The following is a 21,171-nucleotide window of genomic DNA, read 5'->3' as shown; positions in this document are numbered from 1 at the left end:
ATGCCTTACGTTAGCGTTACATGAGTGCGTCAGAATGATTGCCATGTGGGACAACCAATAGATAAGAATATACCCCCGGAACTTGAAGGACAGAGGGGGTTGAGAGCAGGACCAAAACCCAGAAAAAGTCCCTGCCCTTCTGTGTGTGCAGCAATGATTGGTCAGAGTTTTTACAGACCTGCAGCTCTCACAGATGTCTAATTTTCTAACCTCTTTTTTCTGAACACATAATGTATTGACTCTCAGGATGGCAGGATCATTTCTCCCAGTATAACAAAAAGCGCTTCTGAACAGGATTACCAACCATAGCTTTAACTATTCCATTTGGTGTTGTGAAGAAGTTAAATCCTTTCACATAAAAACCTCTGCATAGATGATCTAAAACACCAAACTATGCATCGATAGAAGTAGAGGGCCGTTGGAGTTACTGTGGAGTTTTCAAATATTTTCTCCCCATGCAGGAAGGTAGCCCAACACCCCTGATGACTAACATCCTGTTGTGAAATTGACAACTGAACACCAAGCAGAATGTGTCCTTTCAATGCATCAGGCAGTAGCCAATCAGCCGTAACAACACTCTATATCTCTATAAGGGTCTTAATATGTTGAGTATAAAGTGCTGGCTTTATTATTTTCCCTTAGGGCAGTGATTATAAATATTACAACCTGGTATCATTAGTATGTTGTTTATAGTTTCTCAAGTAATATGGGAGTGATTAGTGATAACTCTTACAGAAAAGGTATGATTTAACAATGGCAAAAAATAGCCCAACTTATATGTGAAACTAGAAATCCTGGGCAAAGAAAAAAAAAGTTAGCTTTATGCGGTCTCTCTCACTTCTGAAAGAGGAAGTTGCTCAAATTTCAAATACAAAAAAAAAAAAAAGAAAAAAAAAAAATCAACTTTCTGCAAGCCTCAACACACCTCAGGGTTTGCAACCTAGCTCAAAATTTACTGCAATGCAATCTATTAGCTGCATCCTACATGAGCAGTAAGTAGATATACCTGACCCCGCAACTAAGTCTTCGAAAGTCAAGCCCTTCCAAGTACATTTCACCAGCTTTTGCATAAAATGCCAGAAGCAACAATGAATTGGTTCTATAAGTCTGAACATTGAGCCAAAAATTTATTCAAAAAAAGATTGTGCCCTGCCCATCTGCCCTCAGGACGAGCACCATGACATTGTCTCTAAATTTTGTATTGCATTTATGTCTCATGACCGTCAGCCTCGTCCCACAAGTTAAGTAATTCAAACAGCCAGCGTGTAATGAAATTAGACGTCTTCTGACTTCAGACAGTGAGTCAACTCAGACTCTGCTTGGCTCTATGGCAGTCCAACACTGTGAATCTATTTTATATGGACAGACTTTTAGAATACCTGCTTGATGGGACTCATTTCTACTTCAACACTATCCAATTATTCTGAGCTTTAAGATACGTATCGCATTATCGTTAGGTGCTGGGAAAAGGATACAGTTTTAAAACTTAGAAATGAACATCTGAGAAGGGTCATGTGCATTTGTTGCCAGTGCAACCAACTGCATTCACATGTAACCGAATTGGTAAACAGTCCACCTGTGTTTGATTTAGTCTCTGCTCTGTTCAGTCTATGATCCAAACATGGAAATGCTATGACACAAATGCTATTCAGCCATGGAACGCATCAAGCAGGCCAGGGGCCTTGGTAACTCTGGAGGAGCTGCAGAGATCCAAGTCTCAGGTGGAAAACAGCTTTCCAATCTGGCCTTTATGAAAGAGTTAAGAAAGCTATTGCTAAAAATATAACAAGATGTCCAGTTTAAAGTAGGCGACACACGAAACATGTGAAAGAAGGTGACCTGGTCAAATGAGATTAAAACTGACATTTTTGCCCTACACGCAAAGCGCTTTACTTGGCAGGAAAAAAAAAAAAAGACAAATTCCATCCAGTCGGACTTGGAGTGAAAGAATGGCAGCAAAAACAAACAAACAAAAAAATAATAATCTAGCTTCTAAATGTGCAAAGCTGGTAGAGACGTAAACTCTCCGAAAATCTGGAGCAGTTATTTAAGCCAAAGATGATTCTACAAAGTTATAGCGCCTTTCGCAAACCACTTCGACAGGATTAAGATGTCTTTTAGCATTCTCCAGATGTTCTGTGAAAGCACCAGTGGGTGTGTGGGTGTTGTCGGGTGGGGCGATAAGCTGGCTCCACCGGTCAGTGAGAAATGTTGTGATGACGCTTGGTTTGTGCAACCAACCGGCTGCAGGATTAAAAAATCATAAACAAGAGGAGAAATACTTTCTGACAAGAAGAGTAAGAAGGTGAGATATATTTAAAGCCTCGTTTTATACCTTTATGCTGATGTGGAAGCTACCTGCTGCAACAACCTGCTGAACCAGATTGAGCTGGACTCGCTTAAAAGACAGTGGGTCGATACAATATTTTAAAAATCCAGTCCCATAATAAAGTCAAACAAAAATGTTACATTAACGTATATCTCAAAATGTCAAATTTCAGTCAGGAGTTTTATAAAAAAAAGTGTTCATCTATAGATGCAAAAATATTTTTGTGACACCAATGCAAGGTAAACATTATCACACGAAGGGCCTCGCAAAAGCTTTTAAATTCCTTGACCTTTATCGGATTTTTTTTTTCAGATCACTTTAGAAACACAAACCTCAAGGTATTCTTTTGGAACTTTATGTGAAAGGAAAGAGAATCTACACCAGTAAAGAAAACTAAATGTGTAGTTTTCACACACACGAAAAATATGTGTCATCTAGTTTTATTTAAAGCTATAGTTGGTAATCCTGTTCAGAAACACTTTCCGTAATACTGGGTAACCTCATCCTTCCATCCTGAAAGTACTAAATACATTATTGACTCACAAAAAGGAAGTTAAAAATGGTTTTCTGTGGGAACTACAGGCTTGTAAAAACTCTAACCAACCCGTGCTCCTCGGTCCGAAGCGCATGGATTTGACAGAGTTTTGTTCCTGCTTCCATTCCCCTCTGTCCCTGGAGAGGTCCCCAGTCCATCACAGGGAAGCACAGACACACGGGATAAACAACCACAGACACACATTCATACTTGAGGGCAATTGAGAGTAAGCCTGGGCGATAAACGGAAAATTTACCAACACTGAAATTTCCGACAATAAGCAACGTTATTTTGCCCATGTTGATATTTTTGCAGTTTAAAAAAAATAATTTTAATTTAAAAGAAATTAAGAACTCAAATTTAAGATTAAAAAATTAAAAAGGTGTTAGTCTGGCTAATGAAAGGGGTCCATCAACGATGAATATATGAACAAATATATCAACGATGAATGGAAACTGCCTGCCAGAGAGCTCAAGACGGCATCTTTTCCAGCCGATACCACGGAGGTGGTCGGACAAGGTTTAAGCGCGATGCTGTCTGCGTAGGACATCAATGAACAGGCCCCTGTCTCTATTACTACTGACAACGGTGCGAAAATAGTTAAAGCTGCAGAGCTTAATAGATGGATGTCAGTACAGCGTTTTGGGCACATCCATTTATTGTTATTGAGGTGAACTCCTCAACATATTGCTATATTAATTCCAGGGCATATCGCCCAGCCCAAATTGAGAGAGACCATTTAATCTACCCGTCATGTTTTTGGACTGTGGGGGGAAGCCAGAGTACCCGGAAAGTACCCACACATGCAACGGGAGAACCTGTAAACTCCATACGGAAAGGTTCCCGGATTCAAACCCAGGACCTTCTTGCTGCAAGGCAACGGGGCTACCAGCTGTGCCACCATGCAGCCCTTGTCAATTAAAATGCAGATTTTAAATCTGAACAATAATCGGAGAAGAATGTGAAAAACGTACACCTGTCAGCCAACACCACTGCATCACAGGCACTGTAACGTCATTTAAAAGAGCAGGTATCCTCAGATTAAACGTCCAGCCTAAATAGTTATTTATCTTTTCATCTTTAGGCACCTCAGTTTGCCGGCTCCACCTGTATCTGTTGCCATGGATACTGGGACGCCTGCCCTCACAGCCGGGCCAGGTGTAACCATACATTAAGTCCATGGGGTTAAAGAGGGCCACACCGCGCGGTGGGGTCTCACCTGACCCACAGGTGACCCCTCTCCCGCAGCCTCCTGCAGCCGCCGTCATGACGTCAGAACTCACTATGGGTAGCCGCTGGTCGCCCTCGTTGTTGCCATTTCTCTGTGTCAGCTTTCAACAGAAAGGCTACGTTGTTCTGGCCGTGAAAAAGGCGTGCTGGGATGTTTTCTGAGCCCCACGCTCCGTCTCCAATCAGTCCTACCTGTCAATCTCGGCTGCGGATTCTCGCTGTCACTGTCTGTCGCTCCGCTCTGCTTTACCGCCACAACAAGCCGCCGGCTACGGACGAACAAGTCCTGACATCCCGCTGAGGGCTCGGATTTACGGCGGTCAGAGGGCGTTGATGGTAAAAGTTTCAGCTCACCAGCGCGAGTTTAAACGCTCTGCATGCTGGCGTCGCTTCTAAGCAGGCTTTATGCAACACAAAGATCGTCTATGACCGTCGCGATGCGTCGCTCCAAAATCAAACCGGAATCTGATTTCGAATCCCCTCAAGTTGTTTCTTTAAATCAGCGTTGGAACGGACCGTAAGCAGAAATTAATCTTGGAGTTTACTTGCGGATAAAATACCTTTGCCCAGAGATCGGGGTACTCATTTACACGTTCCTTTTACAGTCAGGTCCATTGTAAAATTATTTCACTATAATATAGCAGGATTTATACTTTTGTTTACATGTATTCTTCAGCTATATCTTTTTGTAACAATGAGTTTTGGCAGTAAATCTAACCCATTTGGAAAGCCTGTTCATTGCCCTTTAAATGTTGCCAAGTTTGAAAGAAAAATGCATCTGTAGGTTGAGTAACATGATTTAAAAACGTGGTCTGCACCCGTAAGCAACCTGGCCTCCGCCCATATACTCAACTCTTTTTCAAATAAGCTATTGAATTGTTCAAAAACGTACATCTATTTTCAAATGAATCAACGGCCTAGCCTGCTGTTGATTTGTTTGTTGTGTCGTTCATTGGATTTAGAAGTTTGAACGAACGAGATTATAGAGCATTCAGCAATTTATTCCTTTTACATTCCTAAGTAATGCATGGATGAACTAAACACAGCAGCGTGGCATCACCTCCTCATTCTGTTCGCCAGCTGGGTTACACTCTGGATGTCATCTCTTTAACCAGTATGAACAACATGACCAGCCCACCCAAGCTGATTCCACAAATGTTCAACAGGGATGAAGTGGCCACTGAAGGCTCACCATTACTTCCTCTCCTCTGACAAATTCCGGAGGTAACTTCTGCCTCCATTAAAGGTTGTTTGCCATTGGCAGAGATGATTTGGTAAGTTTTCCTTTGGGTACAGTCCACATGCTAAACTCTGCAGTCCAAGAATCTAGGCTTTAATGCCAGCGAGTATTGTTTTACAACAAGGGGGAGATCAATGTAACACAAATGTTCTTACATTTTCTGCTAAACTGGCCCTAAGCAGTAGCTTTAGTTGTATATTCCTGGTCCAACTGGGAATTACAATTCATTATTCTCACAGTTCCTCTGTAGGAAACATTTTCTTATTATTGCTTTAAATTGTCCCAATAAAAACAAAAACATAAAAGGCATAAACTAGGTTATTTGACTGTTTATTTATAAAACAGTGTAAGTACTGTGCTAAAATCTACAAAATTGGAGTCCTCATTTCAGAAGTGACGAAGTGAGATCTCTTCAATTTTCCACATCTTGGGTATTTATAAGCGCTCTGTGCCCACTCTTAAAGGACCACGCTGCCTTTAAAATACGTAAAACGGGTAAATGTCTGACTAGAGATGCAAAACTTGATTTATGTAAGGAAAGTGGTCAGATTTCACCATATTTAAATACATTATCTTATGTCATTTTTACCGAGAATAATTCGATTATTGGATTAATTGAGTAATCTGTTTTTCAGTACTGTTATCCTATTTTGAGAACAAATGCCTAAAATAAAACCTCAGTAATCAACTGCGGTTTAAGTGAACAATCTTGTGAAACACAAACAGTTTTAAATTGTGGGAAGCTAACAGTTTACAGAACCCTTCTCACTCAACATAGTTTACTTTGTCTCCCTCACCTGGTCGAATTTCATCATTACAGTTTTTCTCTCAGACTTTCAGAATGGGAGACAAAAACGTTCAAAAATAAGAACAGATAAGGACATAAATAACTGGGGTCCCATAATCGCAAAGAAAATGTAACTGATTACTGTTGAAAAATGCTCAGACAACTACCAAAATTAACAAGAAAATGCAATTTGGTTTGTAAAGGGAAATTCTGTACAAAAGTAATTAGTTAAAGAGGATTAATTAGATGTATTGGGATTTATTAGGGCAAAGACCTCCAACTTCTACTGCCACTGGACAAAGTAGACTGAATAGAAATAAAAAGAAAATAGCATCTATAACGAGGATAGTTTTTTTCTTCATTTTAATTAGAATTTATTTCTTTTTGAACATCAGTGGAGAAGATGTTCTAATCTACATTAAGCAGACGATCAAACTTCTAAAATTAACAAAAGTGGCCATTCATTTGGAAACTTTCTAACAAGAAATATTTCAAAAAGTTAGTATAAGGTTTTATAACCAACACATTCTAAACCTCAAATTACAATGGATTTTATTGAGATTTCTTTTTTTTTGTTTTTTGTGATGGACCAACACAAAGGATTGTCTGGCGGTAAAGTGGAACAGATTCACAGTTTTTGAAAATGTTCACAAATAAAAATGTCAAAGTTTTCCTAGGAATTTTGAATACCTTGTAGAACAACGGTGTGTTGCAACCCATTTGAGGTACGTCTCTACCACCTTTGGACATCAAGAGGCTGAGGTCAGATTCAGAGTTGATTGAGGGTGTTTGTGAACATCAGTGTTTGATCTAAACCATCCTGCAACTTCAGGACGATCCAACACACTTGACCATCATGGGTGGCTCATTACCAGGACTTGATAACATGACATAATTTAATCATGAGTTTGACTTTATTATTACCACTTTTCCATCAAGGGCAGATTTGATTTCCCTCAAATTAGGTGGACTGCGCAGTCTCCATGAATTATTCTCTGAGAGCTGAGAGGAACTAATTTCAGCATCAATGACCAGCTTCCAAAGGAAATCCTTGATCAAAGAGTATTATTCCCAATCAGGAAAAAATACATTGCAGAGGGCATCAAGGCTAGAGTGGCTGTAGATAAGATTTATATTAATGGTCAGCAGTTCAGAGATCTGGGTCACTCCATGGCTTTAGTAGCAGCACAACAGGTAAATTTAAATCATGTGGCACAGGTTAAAAAAGAATGGCTGACAGGTAAGGGCACATCAATGGCCGGGATATTGACATTAATACCAGCAAAATATCCCACGTGAATAGAAAATAGAGATGAAAGAAGAGAGACACTTATTGTTTTCCTGTTTTCTTTATTTTCAGTGAGAATGCTGATACAACATTCTGCATACTTCAACCGATTTCACCAATTTTCATATCAAAACGTTTAGCTCGTTCATGACATTATGACATCTTGGTTTTGCTGACCTTTATACTTTTTAAAATATTTAACTTTTTGTGCATTTTTTGCTCTAATTGAAATCAATGCAAATTTTTTCAAATTCTTCAAAAACTGATACTACTACTTTTACTACTACTACTACTACTACTACTGCCGATACTATTACTTCTACCACTACCACTGGTACTACAACTGATACTGATACTACTACTGATACTATTATTACTACTACTACTACTACTACTACTACTACTACTACTACTACTACTACCGCTGCTACTTCTACTACTACTACTGCTACTACTACTAATGATACAACTACTGATACTGATACTACTACTGATACTACTATTACTACTACTACTGCTACTACTACTACCGCTGCTACTTCTACTACTAATACTACTGCTACTACTACTAATGATACTACTACTGATACTACTACTCATACTACTATTACTACTACTTATACTACTACTACTACTACTACTACTGATACTACTACTAATACTACTACCACTACTACTACTGTTGATACTACTACTACTGATACTACTAATACTACTACTGCTGCTGCTACTACTATTACTACTACTACTACTACTGATACAACTACTACTACCGATATTACTACTACTACTACAACTACTACTACCGATATTACTACTACTACTACTACTACTACCAATACTACTACTGATACTGCTGTTTAACTGGTTTAGCTTTTTCATAACATTCTTCTAATCCTTCAGCTGGTGTCCTTTCATGTTCAGATTGGTTCTTCTTTCATTTAATTGTGTTTTTCAGCTAGTTTTGCTCTTCTGCAGGGATCTTCTGCATCTTCTGCTCAAATCATTCTGCAGAATAGCATTCTCACTCATTGATACACAGGAACAGCTTTTTCTAGTTAATTTTAAGATTGTGCAAATGCAGGTTAGATTTCATTATCCAGAGACCAGATGTCCCCCGCTAAGGAGTTGGCGCAGCCCTGGACGGTCCAGGTAGCTAGGGCGAACTGGTTGCGGAACAGGTCAGCATCCGCGTCGGGGTTGTCGTACTTCAGATCGTCGAGGTGTTTGAGGAGAGCTTTAAGAGTGTGGGGGCCCGAGCCGACCAGGATGTGGCGGAACGGGCTCTCTCTGGGGGAAACGTAGTGGGACAGCAAGTTCCGTTCCACCTGCAGGATAGAAGAAGGAAGTTTAGATTTACAATTGTTTGGTCATTAGTGAAATTTCAAGTGTTTTTATTAAAGTAACCGGACTGATCAGAAAAGCTAATATCAGAAGTGACTTAAAAGAATGGATTGGAGGCCAGATCATTAATGCTGTCCTGCAGAGATTCTCTTTAGGAGAAAATATCTGTCTTCATCAGAAACAATGGCATCCAGAAAGTATTTGTATGGAACTAAAACAGTGACGGCTTGCAGCAACATTGAAAAGAGCTGCAGCTTTTCTTCAATGAGAGATGTTTTCATTGTCACTGCAGAGCTCTTTCAGCTACGATGTCACTACAACCTGGCACTGTTTTGCCATCAGGGCGGGGCTAAACTGAAGACCCCTTCATGGGCCTTCCATTTTTCCCTTGCTCCTTATCATCTCAGCTAGGGCTGGACGATAATTCAATAACAAAAAATATCAATCGATAGACATATCGATGACAGAAAAAAGGGTCAGTAAAAAGTTCAATACAATAAGTTTTCCTTCCTTTTGCATTCTAAGCCTATAATGTATATAATATATACACATTATAGGCTAGACTGCAATAGGTAACGTATATATAATGTAAGTTAATATTACAGTCATTACATCCTCCCAACCGATCACAAACTCCAACCCAGGCAGTTACCAAGCTGCGCCCCTTCAAAGAGTACAAAGAGCATGCTCTCTATTCTAAAAACTTGCAGTTTTGGTAAAAGGTTGGTTGAAAAGTTGAGTTTGAATTTAGTGTTTGTGTGTTCTTTATCTAAAAATACATAATCAAACAACTGCATAAAATGGCCAGGGCTGCACTTAAAATATATGCTTGAATTTGTTGATCATTTTTGAAATCGATCAATGTGATTTCTATTTTATCGATATGCTTTCTTTCTATATCGTCCAGCCCTATGTTCAGCGCATTTGAGTGTGGGTGAGTTCAAGCTGGGGTTTTCGAACAAACTGATTTTGAAAATAACTTCTGTACCAACACTGAAGGTGGCATCCACAACACTGTTATTACATGTATGTTTATTTAATTTCTAAATGCTATATCGTCTGACAAATGTAAGAGCATTGTCTGGTGCAGCTGTGTGACAAGCTCTCCGCTGTGGTCCTGTAATTGGATGACGGCAGAGAGCTTGCTGCACAGCTGCCGTGGACTTCATTCCCACTGTATGGATGATGAATCGAGCCACAGTTTTAAAGCCTTTAGTCAACCTGGTCTCGCCTGTACAACATCCTGCAACGCAAATACTTCCTGTAGTAAAAATAACAATAATGGAACTTTAATGTCTGACAAGAGCAATGGAGTTTATTTGAAAATTTATAATTTGCTCGATCTTAATATTGATGCTTGGAATATTGCTCTTTATATTAAAGAGAACAAGTCTGACTGTAAGCATGGCCCTCTTTCTAGGCTATAGTTTAAACTCTTTTAAAATATTAAGCAACGGTAAAAGCTTGAAGGTCGAAAGATTGTTATAAAAACATTTTTACTATAAAAAATCTACTTTGATAGAATACTTAAAAATAAACCAAGTAAGTTAAATTTAACAGTCATATTTTACAGAGGATCATTTATAAAGCTAATAAAGGATAGTGGCAAGAGGCAATAAAGAGGTGTTCAAAGGTGTGTAGACAACAACAGGTGAGGAAAAATATTTTACAAGCAACTGAAGTGATGATGGAGATCATACAAAAAATGACTGTGATTAGTTGACCAATAGAAACATTAATCAATATAATAGTCCACTATAAATTATCAAAATCATTAGTTGTCGTCAAACATTTACAGATGTAGCAATATCAACAACATGAAATAGTTCATACAGTGATGTCACCACCTCGTAACAAGAAATTAAACAGTTCTGCGCTCTGATGCTGACCAGACTTTAGGAGGCCTTACCGTCATGATTCGGTCGTTGATGAGTCGACACATTTCGATGTCCTCCAGGTCACTGTTCTGGATGTCAGTCAGCAGGTTGTGAGCGGCACGGCTGTATGAACCCGTAGCGGAGATCAGCCACTTCACCGTCAGGGCTTTGGGCAACAGCTCTGGTTTTACCTAGAAGAACCAAAACACAGAGCTTTGAAGAGGCTAGTGGCAAACAGGCAGGGGTTGCTGGCCAACAAAAAGGTTTACCAAGGTTTTAGAAAGGTTGTGGCCTCTAAGGCTAAAATTATTCATCAAACTCTACCTACGGTTTAAAGTTATTTTAATGAGATTCCAATATAGTGAAATTATAGGTCACAGTTTTCTCTCACTGAAGCACACAGAAGCAGATCTACAACTGATGCTGTGCACTGCTGGTCAGCTGGCTGCAAGAAGGTTGAGACATGTTTGCTTTCTTTTAAAGCAAGACAGATTTGGCAACAATTAATAATTAGTCAATATTTTGCTCAAGTCCAAGTATCACAACCTAACAATTGACAAATGCTATAGATAACAAAGGTAACCATGTATAAAGTATAATGGTGTTAGTAGGAAGAATTTTTGCTGTTTATGGTTTAAATAAAAGCTATTCCAATACATTTTAAATCTTTGTGTTATATAATATTTTTAGGTAATTTAACAGAACTTCACATCGACCAGTGACTTGTGGCAAAATACAAAAACTGTGACCCAGACAAATACCACAGTAAATTTGTCTAAGTAAAATTTACTCAAACTAAAGAAAATTTACTCAGAAAAGACAACATTTGGTCCCACTCAAAAAAATTGTCTTCAATTTGAATAAATTTTACTTAGACAAATTTACTATGCAGTTCCCATAAAGACAAATACACCAGCAGTGAAATCGGTCACTTTAACCAATAATATCCAACTCACCCGCTGAACTTCCCTGACTTTTCCATTGATCTTGGCCACATGAGAACGTATGACCTTGTAGTACTTCATCACATCCATCTGCAGCAGATGGTCGTGGACCAGCCTCAGAGCTATATGGCCAGCAAAGCGGCCCGCTGCCTCAGCCAGCTGAGGAACCTGGCTGGATGTGGCGATGTTCAGGTTGTCGGAGGTGTCCTGCAGTGTGCCAAAGAACTTGTAGCCCTGAGAGGTAAAACAGGAAGAGATATAAGGTGTCATCAGCTGCTGGTTTAAGGAACCATGGCAGGTTAAAAAAAATTGCAGAGAAGAAGAACGACTTACTGAATTTTCAGTGGAGAATCTAAACGATATTGAGGGAATTCCAGAGAAGGCAAGGAAAGAATATGCAGCGTTATCCGGTTCCATTGGCTCCAGACTTTAAAAAAAAAACAGCAAGAGGGAGGAAGATTAGAATAGACACAATAAATGTTGCATATTATGTGTAAAACATGTTACTATGGACACAAGGGTGTGATGGTATGTGTCTTTATCTAGAACACACTTACATATTTGACTCCCAGTCGCTCTTTGCAAATTGGTTCAAAAGAGTCAGATCTTTGTTTTTAACCTATCAGGGACAAAAATGTGCACATTAACTCTATAATAGGTTTGAAAAACAAATTTATCATAAAAGCTAAATCTGCCGGATATTTACCTCTTCTAGAGTCTTTTGAATCAAGGTGTGCAATAAGGGACTAGCTGCTACTTTAAATCCTTTTTGACCTAAAAAGAAGAAATTTTATTCAATAAAAGAGAAAATTCTGCCTTATATAGCATATATATCAATCAACAAACAGATATTTTCAGTTTTAAACAGAGTGGCGAGTACCTGTTACAATGCCATCCAGGTTGATGTAAGAGACGGCTTTTGTGCTCAGAGAAGACAAATATCCCTACAAACACAGAAGTTTTAGACTGATGTAAAGTGAGGATTGTATAAACAACAAGCAATTTATTAAAGTGCTCTTACAAGTAATAAAACACAAAAAGAGCAGCTCAGAAAAAATGCCCTGCACTTCTCACCTCTAACCACTCGGTGGCGCCAACACTTCCGTATTCTCCAGCACTCCAGCTAGCAAACACAATGCTCCTCCTCGGCTTAAACCCATCTGTCAACAAAGGTTACAGGTGTTTATTTGTAGGGTGTTCCAGCGCCACATCTGGAGAGCACCTTCATGGCTTCTAAATGATCCCAGGAGCACAACAAGACATGTCGCTGTTCAGTGAGCCGATACTCACCGTTCTTCACCATATCTGCGATGGAGCGCGCCAGTTCAACCAGGACGGCGGTGCCAACAGTTGACGCTGCAAAGCCTGGACCCCATGCGTCCCTCTGGGCACCAATAACCACGTAGCGGTCTGGAAAAAGTCATAAAAGAGTTTTAATCCACGATCTCTTCCAAACACACATACTGATTTTTCTCTTTTCTTGAGTTTCACTCCCATTTTACCTGAATCGACAAATCCTTTGATGACGCCGAACACATTATGGATCTTCTTCTCAGCAAGGACGTTCTTGACCTCCACAGTGATGATGTCACTCTCGTTTCCTAACTTGCTGTAACCTTCCCACTCGTCTGGCATTCTCTGACCCTCGAGTTGACTTTGGGGTCCACAGGAACATAATTTTACAGAGTTAACGGACATCAATGTGCAAAACACAATCTCCAACATTACTGAAAGATCAGTATGAGCGTTACCGGAGGATTTTGATTGCCATGTCCTGTGTGATGGTCTGCGCCAGGATTCTGGGTAGGCCTGAAGACTCCACAGGAGGAAACTGAGTGTGGTTGAAAGAGGGAAAGCCTGGGGTATAAGGATCCCCTGAGCCCATGTGGACCTGTGGGAGACCCACAGGAAAAGGTTAGGAGATCTGATCTACTACTGTAATTAATATACATCCATCTTTCATAGAACCAGATACAGTCTGACCTTCAGTTTCCCCCCAATTAAACTAAACCTTCATGTTAAGACCAAATATTAACAGCCTATACATGACAGAACTACACACATCTGTGACATTTTAATGTGAAATTTTGTATTTAGCTTATAGTTAGGGTGGCTTAGGTTATCCTGAGCTATATCTGTAGTTACATTGCTATAGGTTTAAGCTGCTGGAGGATATGAAGATCTTTTCCTGTCTGCTGAGTTCTCCTACTGTTCCTCAATTTGTATTATTTGTTGTTATGTCAACTTTTAACATTTTGTTCTCTTTTTTTCTCTTCATGGTAGTCACACCTGGTCTGGCATTCTGTTAGCTGTGACACCATCCAGGAGGGCAGATCATCTGCCACTACACTTTCTAACACAGAAAGGATTCCTGTGCTTTTTTTGTGTTTCTACTCTATCTTCTCCAGTGTTGTAATACTAGACTATGAAACTAGTCCCAGTTAAGAAACTAAATATTATCTGCATTAAATAGGTGAAAGCTGCTGAGTACGAGTCATGAACAGGTCTAGGGAACAGCGTGTGTTTGAGGAGGAGACAGAGTGCAGGTGGAGGGGCTTACTGCCCGATCGGATAGTCTGAGCGTAGTGGCTCAGAGACAGATCACAGCGTTAATTTTGGCGATGCTGCGTTATGGCCAACAAAAATGACTGATTCCGATCGAATAAATGTTGTGCGTTAAATGGCAAAAACGAAGCCTTTCTCAGCAACGGAAAATTAACTGCCTGCAGATTCAGAGGGCAGAGAATTCCCAAAGTATCTAACATATTCTGCCTCCTGCAATGGAAGGGAAAATTTGTTAGGGACTGGCTGATATACAGCAGGTCAAAAAAGGCCATATTCTGGCTGCAGTGCTTGCTGTTCTCTTATGAAGAAAAGATCAACTAATGCACTAAACTCAATAGATGGGTTGAAAATATAAAATGCAGAGATTTCCAGGGCATGAAGTATACAGTTAATTTGACTTTTTTTGGTTTGTGTGTGTGTGTGTGTGTGTGTGAGTGTGTGTGTGTGTGTGTGTGTGTGTGTGTGTGGTGGCGGCAGGTGTAGAGGGGGGGCCCAAAAAGACTGTGTTGTCCCGGGTCCTAGCAAAGCTGTCAGCTGGCCTGCCTGCAGGTGTATCTATCAGCAGGTTTACCACTTCCTGTAGGTTCACTAAGCCTGGTTTATCACTTCACCATGTTCTTAGTATACACCCGCTAAATCTTGCCTACACTTGGTTGTGTACAATTTTAAAGTGCATAGCACTGACCTTATTTGAAGAAGGAAAACTGAAAGCTTACAAAAAGGTTGTGTTTTCTGTCTAAAGTTGGCCTAAATTTCTCCAACACTTGGTTGTGTATATCATTTTAAGTAAATATGACCTTCAAAGTATTCCAAAATCTAAAAAATGTAATTTAAACTGCATTTGCTTTGTTTTACTTTTTACTTTTACTTGTTATTACATTACTTGAGTACATCTATTTTTACAGTCATTTTCATACTTAAGTACAAGACATTTCAGATACTTTAAGACTTTTACTCAAGTAACATTTCAGTCAGTGACTTGGACTTTTACCAAAGTCATATTTTGGAGAGGTACCTATACTTTTACTTGACTCCGAGATTTCAGTACTTTATACAACACTGAGGGAGAGAGACTTCATGTGAAAAAGCTAGGAATAGTTTTAATATTCACTCAGAGGGCATACTAGTCTCCACACAGTCTGATACAGCAAATACAGGGGTACAGTTTGAATGAAAAAAATGATTAATTCTTTATTCCAGCTGCTTGAAGAGGTTAAATTAGCTGTGTCTCTTCTTGACAATATGGTCTGTTGATTTGCACTGTATCCCAATCAAGTCCGTACAACGATATAATAATATAATAATTTCCATGCTGTGTTAGAATAAAAATACAGACTTGCTTGCTCTTAGTTTAAAACTGCAATAGCTGCAGTTTGCTTAAGTAATTTGAAGTAATGGGATTGATACAAACGCCTGGAGATAGGCACCAGCACCCCTTTGCGACCCCATGAGGGATAAGAGAGTCAGAAAATGGATGGATGGATGGATGGATGGATGGAACCGTTGAAATGGGGATGGAAGGTGAATGGAGTGGTTGATCCTTTGAGGTGCAAAATAAAACTTGATAGAATAAACAATAAAGGAAATGAATGACAGAATACATATGATGAATAAAGGAAATTAATATGATGAAAACTTTATGATAATGAACATGATAGAATAAAGGACATCAAAAACAGAAGTTTAATACTGCAATGATTGGGGTTAAGTAGACCATAAAATGATTGGTTGTATTTAAATTTTGCAGAGACATTCTAAAAATAGAGCTTTGTTAAGATCAAACCAAAAGAGAGATTAGAAGAGATTTGTTCTTTGTCTGAGAAAAGTTGCAAATAAGTCATACTTTAACACCTGCTGTTTGCCAATTACAAATTGGCAAAGATCTTTAGCAGCAGAAATTTTGAACCTATGAATATGAACACATCTTTATTGTCATCATATATCCATAATGAAATTTTGCTGTGATTCTAAATTTATATTTGAGCTCTTTTAACTGTACATTTACTTTTAAACAGGGGCCTGAAGATTATCAAAGAAAGAGGTATTTCTGAGAAAACATTATGAGGAAAAAGTTGTTAAAGAGTCTTTAAAACTCCTGAGGCTTCAGTAGCTAATTTCAGTAGATTGAATTCAAAATAAAAGAATGGGAATTGAAAACAAAATCCTAACTATTCATGTGCACCTCTATGTTTTTTCTTTTTTCTTTGTTGTAGTGAATGAGTGTTTATTGACATCTTGTGTGGCAAATTAATTAATATATAGACTAAAAGCCTACTACTCCACTAGCAATGCTAACTAAACCTAGCATTGCCCGAGGCAAATTCAGTCCTTGAATTTTCAGATTAAAAGAGTTTCAAGAAAGCAGTTTAATTAAGGTACAGGCTACTCTACATGATACAGTATGAGGTCCCCTTAACAACCTTTAGCTAGGGGGTTGAATGTGGATCAAGACATTCAAAAGGAAACAGCTTTTAAGGAAAGTTAGGAGTGAGATTGTATTAATTTTCGGAAAAAAAACAGAAAGAAATACAACTTTTCTCCTGTGATCGTTTCAACATACCAAGACTACCTAATGTGAGGAGAGTCACTTCTGTTTAGACTCCATTCACAATTTTTACGCTCAATATTGCACCTTCTAAACAAGTAAACACCTCTGTGGTCATTTCCAGATTTCTTACGAAAATGCAGATTGGTCTGATAGTCACTCGTCTCCAGAACTTCTTTGCTGCCACCAAAACTCCACCTCCCTGATTCCATTCCAGCTGTTTGCTTTATTCTTGTAATTTTGTTTCTGGATAGACCTGAGTGAAGGGGTCAAATGAAACAGACCCCAGTGTAGAAAATCATCACAGAATAAAGTAATAATAGTTATTATTACACTGCTTTTTTTAAGAATAGAGAACTGTTTTTTTATTTCAATGTATTAAAAGGTACCACTCATGCTGAGTGCCTCAAGGCTCCATGCTTGGCCTATTCTCTCTTTATCCCATGCCTTGGGAGTGAGTTATCAGAAACCAGTGTTCAGCCTTGTTTTTTAGGCAAAAGACAGTCAGACTTTTATGACACTGAAAAGGAGAATAGTTGCTCTAAAAATAAAGTTTATGTTCTTTGGGCGCATTTATGTTTCTAAGACGAGTGAGATCTTAAAGTCAGTATCTGACACTGACTGGTACAGACCTGAGTGTAAGACTACAGAATATGGTAATTTTAACTTTGATGCACAGTTAAAATCTGTGGTCAAGTCCAGCTTTTTCAAACTGAGACAGCTGACTAAAGATTTTAATCAATGCTTTAATTACAACTTGCTTAAATTACTGCACTGCACTTTATTCTGGGCTTAACAAAACTCTTGTGGCTTGACCACAGCTGGTCCAAAATGCTGATTTTCTTCTTTTAACTGGCACCAGAAAATGAGAGCACATCTCTCCAGTTTTAGCAGCAATTCATTGGCTACTGGATTGATTTTAAAATTCTTTTATTTGTTTTTAAATGTTTTCATGGCCTTGCTTTCCAGGATCTGTCAGACCTGATTCATCTGCAGGCTCCCTCTCGTTTACTCAGGTCGGCAGATCAGTTTTTATCAGTCATCCAAAAAACAAAGAGAGTGCTGAGAGGTGAGCACGCTTTCTCTGTCGTTGCACAAAACTCTGGATTCAAGTACCTTTACATATCAGGCAGCCCATTTCACTTTCTGTGATTAATGTTCTCTTAAAACATCTTTTTTTGGCCTTTAACCCAGTGAGATGCTAGCTTTTGAAGTTTTTATTGTTTGTTTTTGTGGCTCTGCGTCTTTACGCATGATCCAACTGCTGATGTTTTCCTCTTTTCAGCTCCATGCACTTCTAGACTGTTACAGTTTCTAAACTTTTATTGTCACCTTTCATGGCGGTTTCTCATCTGAGTCTCCGCCCTGACCAGACGCTGTAGAGAGCAATCTCGCAAGCCAAAGGCTGAATTTAAAGTTCTCCGCATACTTTTTTGTTGTGGTTGGAGCGGACGGAATGATTCCTTTCTGTTTCGCTTTTAGCCCACTAATAATAAAGGCAGAATTCTATAGGAAATATAACACTTTTTATGCATTGCAACCCCAGATTCCATCAGTACAGGCGCAGCTTTTCAAGCTCTGCATCCCACTGGTTCCTAAGTGATTGTAGAAAAAAAAACACTATTATTTTTTGAAAAGGTTTGGTACCAGCATAATTTATACTTAATGATATTGGTTTGAGGCAGTAAGATGGGCAGATTTTCTCCCCCCCAGTGTCTGACTTAGATGCAATACATTTCCCTAGCTTCATTGATGTCTGTAAGTGTGCCATCTACATATAAGACTGGTGCAAAACAGGAAGCTCAGACACTTCCTTTTTTCACTTCCTTGCGTATGCGGGCCACACCGGATTCACTTCCTACAGATGATCTGAAGGCTTTACAGAGTTTTGCTTACCCAGATGAAAAGCAGGGCCTCTGCTAACACAAAACACCATAACGATGTCTGGTGGTGAGTGGATGGTAAACCTCTACCTACTGAGTCACAGTGGCCCCCTCCCAAATTTTGTTGTGCATAATTAGCCAGCAGACTTAATTACACCATTATTACAGTTCTCTGTTTTTCTGTGCTTTAGAACTAGTTCCTCCATCTCAAAGCCTAAACACACTGATTTAACAGTGTGCCCCACTCACATGTCCATAAAGTTCAGTCTTGTCTCCGATAGAGTAATCAGTTGGGTCTGGGTAGATCAAAACTGCAGAGGCGTTCATTTTAGCAGCATTGGTAACCTGGAAACAGAAAGAAGCAAAAACAAAAGGGCTACATTTATGAAAAACAAAATCTTGGTAAAAATAAACGGTTTAAAAAAATTTAAAAATTAGGAAAACATATTTTTTGCATTTTAAACCCAGTCACCTTCTCAGCAAAGTTGATTTTTCCAGCTCTGACCAGCATGACTCTTCCATTCATGTTGATGTTCCTGCTCCGCAGCTTCCTGAAGTCCTCCTCCAGGCCATAATGAGCATACAGCACGGCGCCCTACATACAGAGCAACAGTCTGGTTAACTACAGACAACAGCTGGTAGGATGTTTTCTCTGTTGTGGGCCATGTTGGTACCGTTACTGATCCAGTGTTGCTGTAGGACAGGAATCCCTTTGGAAACTCCTCTAACGTGTTCTTGAAAACGACTCTGTTACTTCCAGACGTTGGGGGGTCTTGAACCTTGATGAAGTGCTCATCCGTCCACGTGTTCATACCGTACCCCTTAAACCTCTGCAGCACTTTGTTTCCCAGGGATTCATCTTCAGGAGAACCAGCCCGGTGGCTGACTTGAGAAAACTCACTGCAATAGAATATAAAGACAATTTTGCACCTGTAGTGTAACCATTGCTGGAAGTGAAAGTTCTTTTTTAATTGAACAGGCTAACTTTCTAATCACCTGAGGGCATTTTGTAGTTTAGCAGCAGTTAATTTCTGAGCAAAGAGGGTTTTGACATCGTCCCAGTCCATCAGGGGGGCAGCGCCGGTCTCGTGGAGAACTGAGGGTTCTGTGAGGCTAACGGCGGATGCACAGACAGGAGCCACCTGCTTTTTCCCTACAGCTATATATCCAATCAACAATCCTGAAAGCAATCAATGGATTTAGGTTAGGAGAATTTACAGCGACCCTGCCTCTCGCCCAGTGAATGCACCAGCAACCCCCGCGACCCAATGAGGGATTAAGCGGTTCGGAAAATGGATGGAAGGATGGATGGAATATATAGCGGGAGAAACTAATGGCATGAAGGAGGACAGAGATTCAACAATGATCTGAAGATATAGAAAAAAGTAAACAAACTTCATATAGACAGACCACTTATTTTCTTATTAAATCAATGTGTTCAAGTAGTTGCTTTTGTCGTATAAAATAAATCACTCAATGTGTCAGACGTACTTCATTTTCCCAGAAGCAGACATCATGATGGATGTCACATTGCTGCTACTCATCCTAGACACCAACTGAGTGCATAAGCTTCAGAGCAGTGCCATGCTGCTATAAAAACACTCCTCCCTAAGCACCTCTATCTTACCAATGAAGACGATGAGGAGGGCAGCAGACACTATGAAGCACAAGACCTTGGGTGTCTGGCCGAGCTTTTGAACCATGTAGGGTTTGCCGTTGGAAGTGTGATGATTCTCCCCAACCTCTTCATCCATGTCAGAAGACAGCTTCATCTCCACCTGGCTGTTGTCACCTTCCATGTTCTGGGTCAAGTTGAATCGTGTGTAGGTGTGTGGTTCACAGGTAAACTGTTCAACAAGAAAATGCAGGGATAGGAATGGAAGGTTTTAAGTTAGCTGGCTTTACATCTTCAGATCAGCACAACTGACCCTTAGCACTAAATGCTTTGCTTTAGACACTCCCCAACTGGCTCTGTGAAAGGTCCTATCTGAGTAGATTTTAGGTGCAGCACACTCTAGCAGCTCTAAGTAACAACAAAGCCACAAAAGATGTGTGCAGGTGGCTAAACAAACTATGCTACTGACAAGAAATGCGATCAAAAGTCTGTGGCATTGTACTTGGAAATCCTGCTGGTCGTTCTCGCCATGGCAAAAATACAATCATAAAGCTACATTTAAATTGCATTTAGCAAACTTTGGAGCAGATAGATCAGTCTTGTCTCCCCTGTCCGTTAGAGTCACACACCCCATACCACTGCGGTTCCTGAGCAGACAGAAAGAAAGAAGTCTGTTTGACTTATGCTGTCTTCTTGTCGCTACTCGCTGGACCTGAGTGGTACTGCAGTTTTCCTCACAACTTGTCCATTTGTCATTGGGCTGTTTGTAAGGATTTTTGCTGGTGAACCCAATATTCAGATGACGCTGTCAGTAATGGGCAGAAGACCAGAGGATGCAGGTGGGGTTAATGGCAGAACCAAACTGACCAAGGGTTGCAGACAGTGGCAGACCAGAATCAATGATGAAGGCAGGAGCTGACAGAACATATGGGGCCGACGAGTTTGAAGAAGATTTGTTATTGACATAAACAAAATAGAATCTGTCAGAC

At 39.6% G+C, this 21,171-nt stretch overlaps 2 protein-coding genes across 3 annotated transcripts in view; both read right to left on the bottom strand.

Moving 5' to 3' along the window:
* tnk2b (tyrosine kinase, non-receptor, 2b) overlaps positions 1-4,486 on the bottom strand; it is a 61,352-nt gene extending 56,866 nt beyond the window's left edge. For both annotated transcript variants that reach the window (XM_021315639.2, XM_021315642.2), the window contains exon 1: positions 4,287-4,486. The gene's annotated coding sequence lies outside the window, so the exon portion shown is untranslated. The remainder of the gene's footprint in view (positions 1-4,286) is intronic.
* Positions 4,487-8,476: 3,990 nt separating this feature from the next.
* Positions 8,477-19,764, bottom strand: LOC118563401 (transferrin receptor protein 1-like). The gene is made up of 15 exons (XM_036137963.1): positions 19,564-19,764; positions 19,242-19,467; positions 19,040-19,162; positions 18,817-18,912; positions 13,326-13,465; positions 13,077-13,228; positions 12,865-12,984; positions 12,649-12,734; positions 12,455-12,518; positions 12,281-12,348; positions 12,132-12,193; positions 11,908-12,001; positions 11,587-11,808; positions 10,663-10,821; positions 8,477-8,737 (listed from the first exon to the last, which is right to left on the bottom strand). Exons 1-15 carry the CDS (start codon positions 19,632-19,634, stop codon positions 8,495-8,497), a joined length of 1,926 nt encoding a protein of 641 aa, XP_035993856.1. The 5' UTR covers positions 19,635-19,764; the 3' UTR covers positions 8,477-8,494.
* Positions 19,765-21,171: the final 1,407 nt, after the last annotated feature.

The sequence above is a fragment of the Fundulus heteroclitus genome, chromosome 6 (assembly GCF_011125445.2).
Source record: "Fundulus heteroclitus isolate FHET01 chromosome 6, MU-UCD_Fhet_4.1, whole genome shotgun sequence".
Classification (NCBI taxonomy): Eukaryota; Metazoa; Chordata; class Actinopteri; order Cyprinodontiformes; family Fundulidae; genus Fundulus; species Fundulus heteroclitus.
The sequence above is the reverse complement of the archived record's forward strand: the minus strand, read 5'-3'. Positions and strand labels throughout refer to the sequence as shown.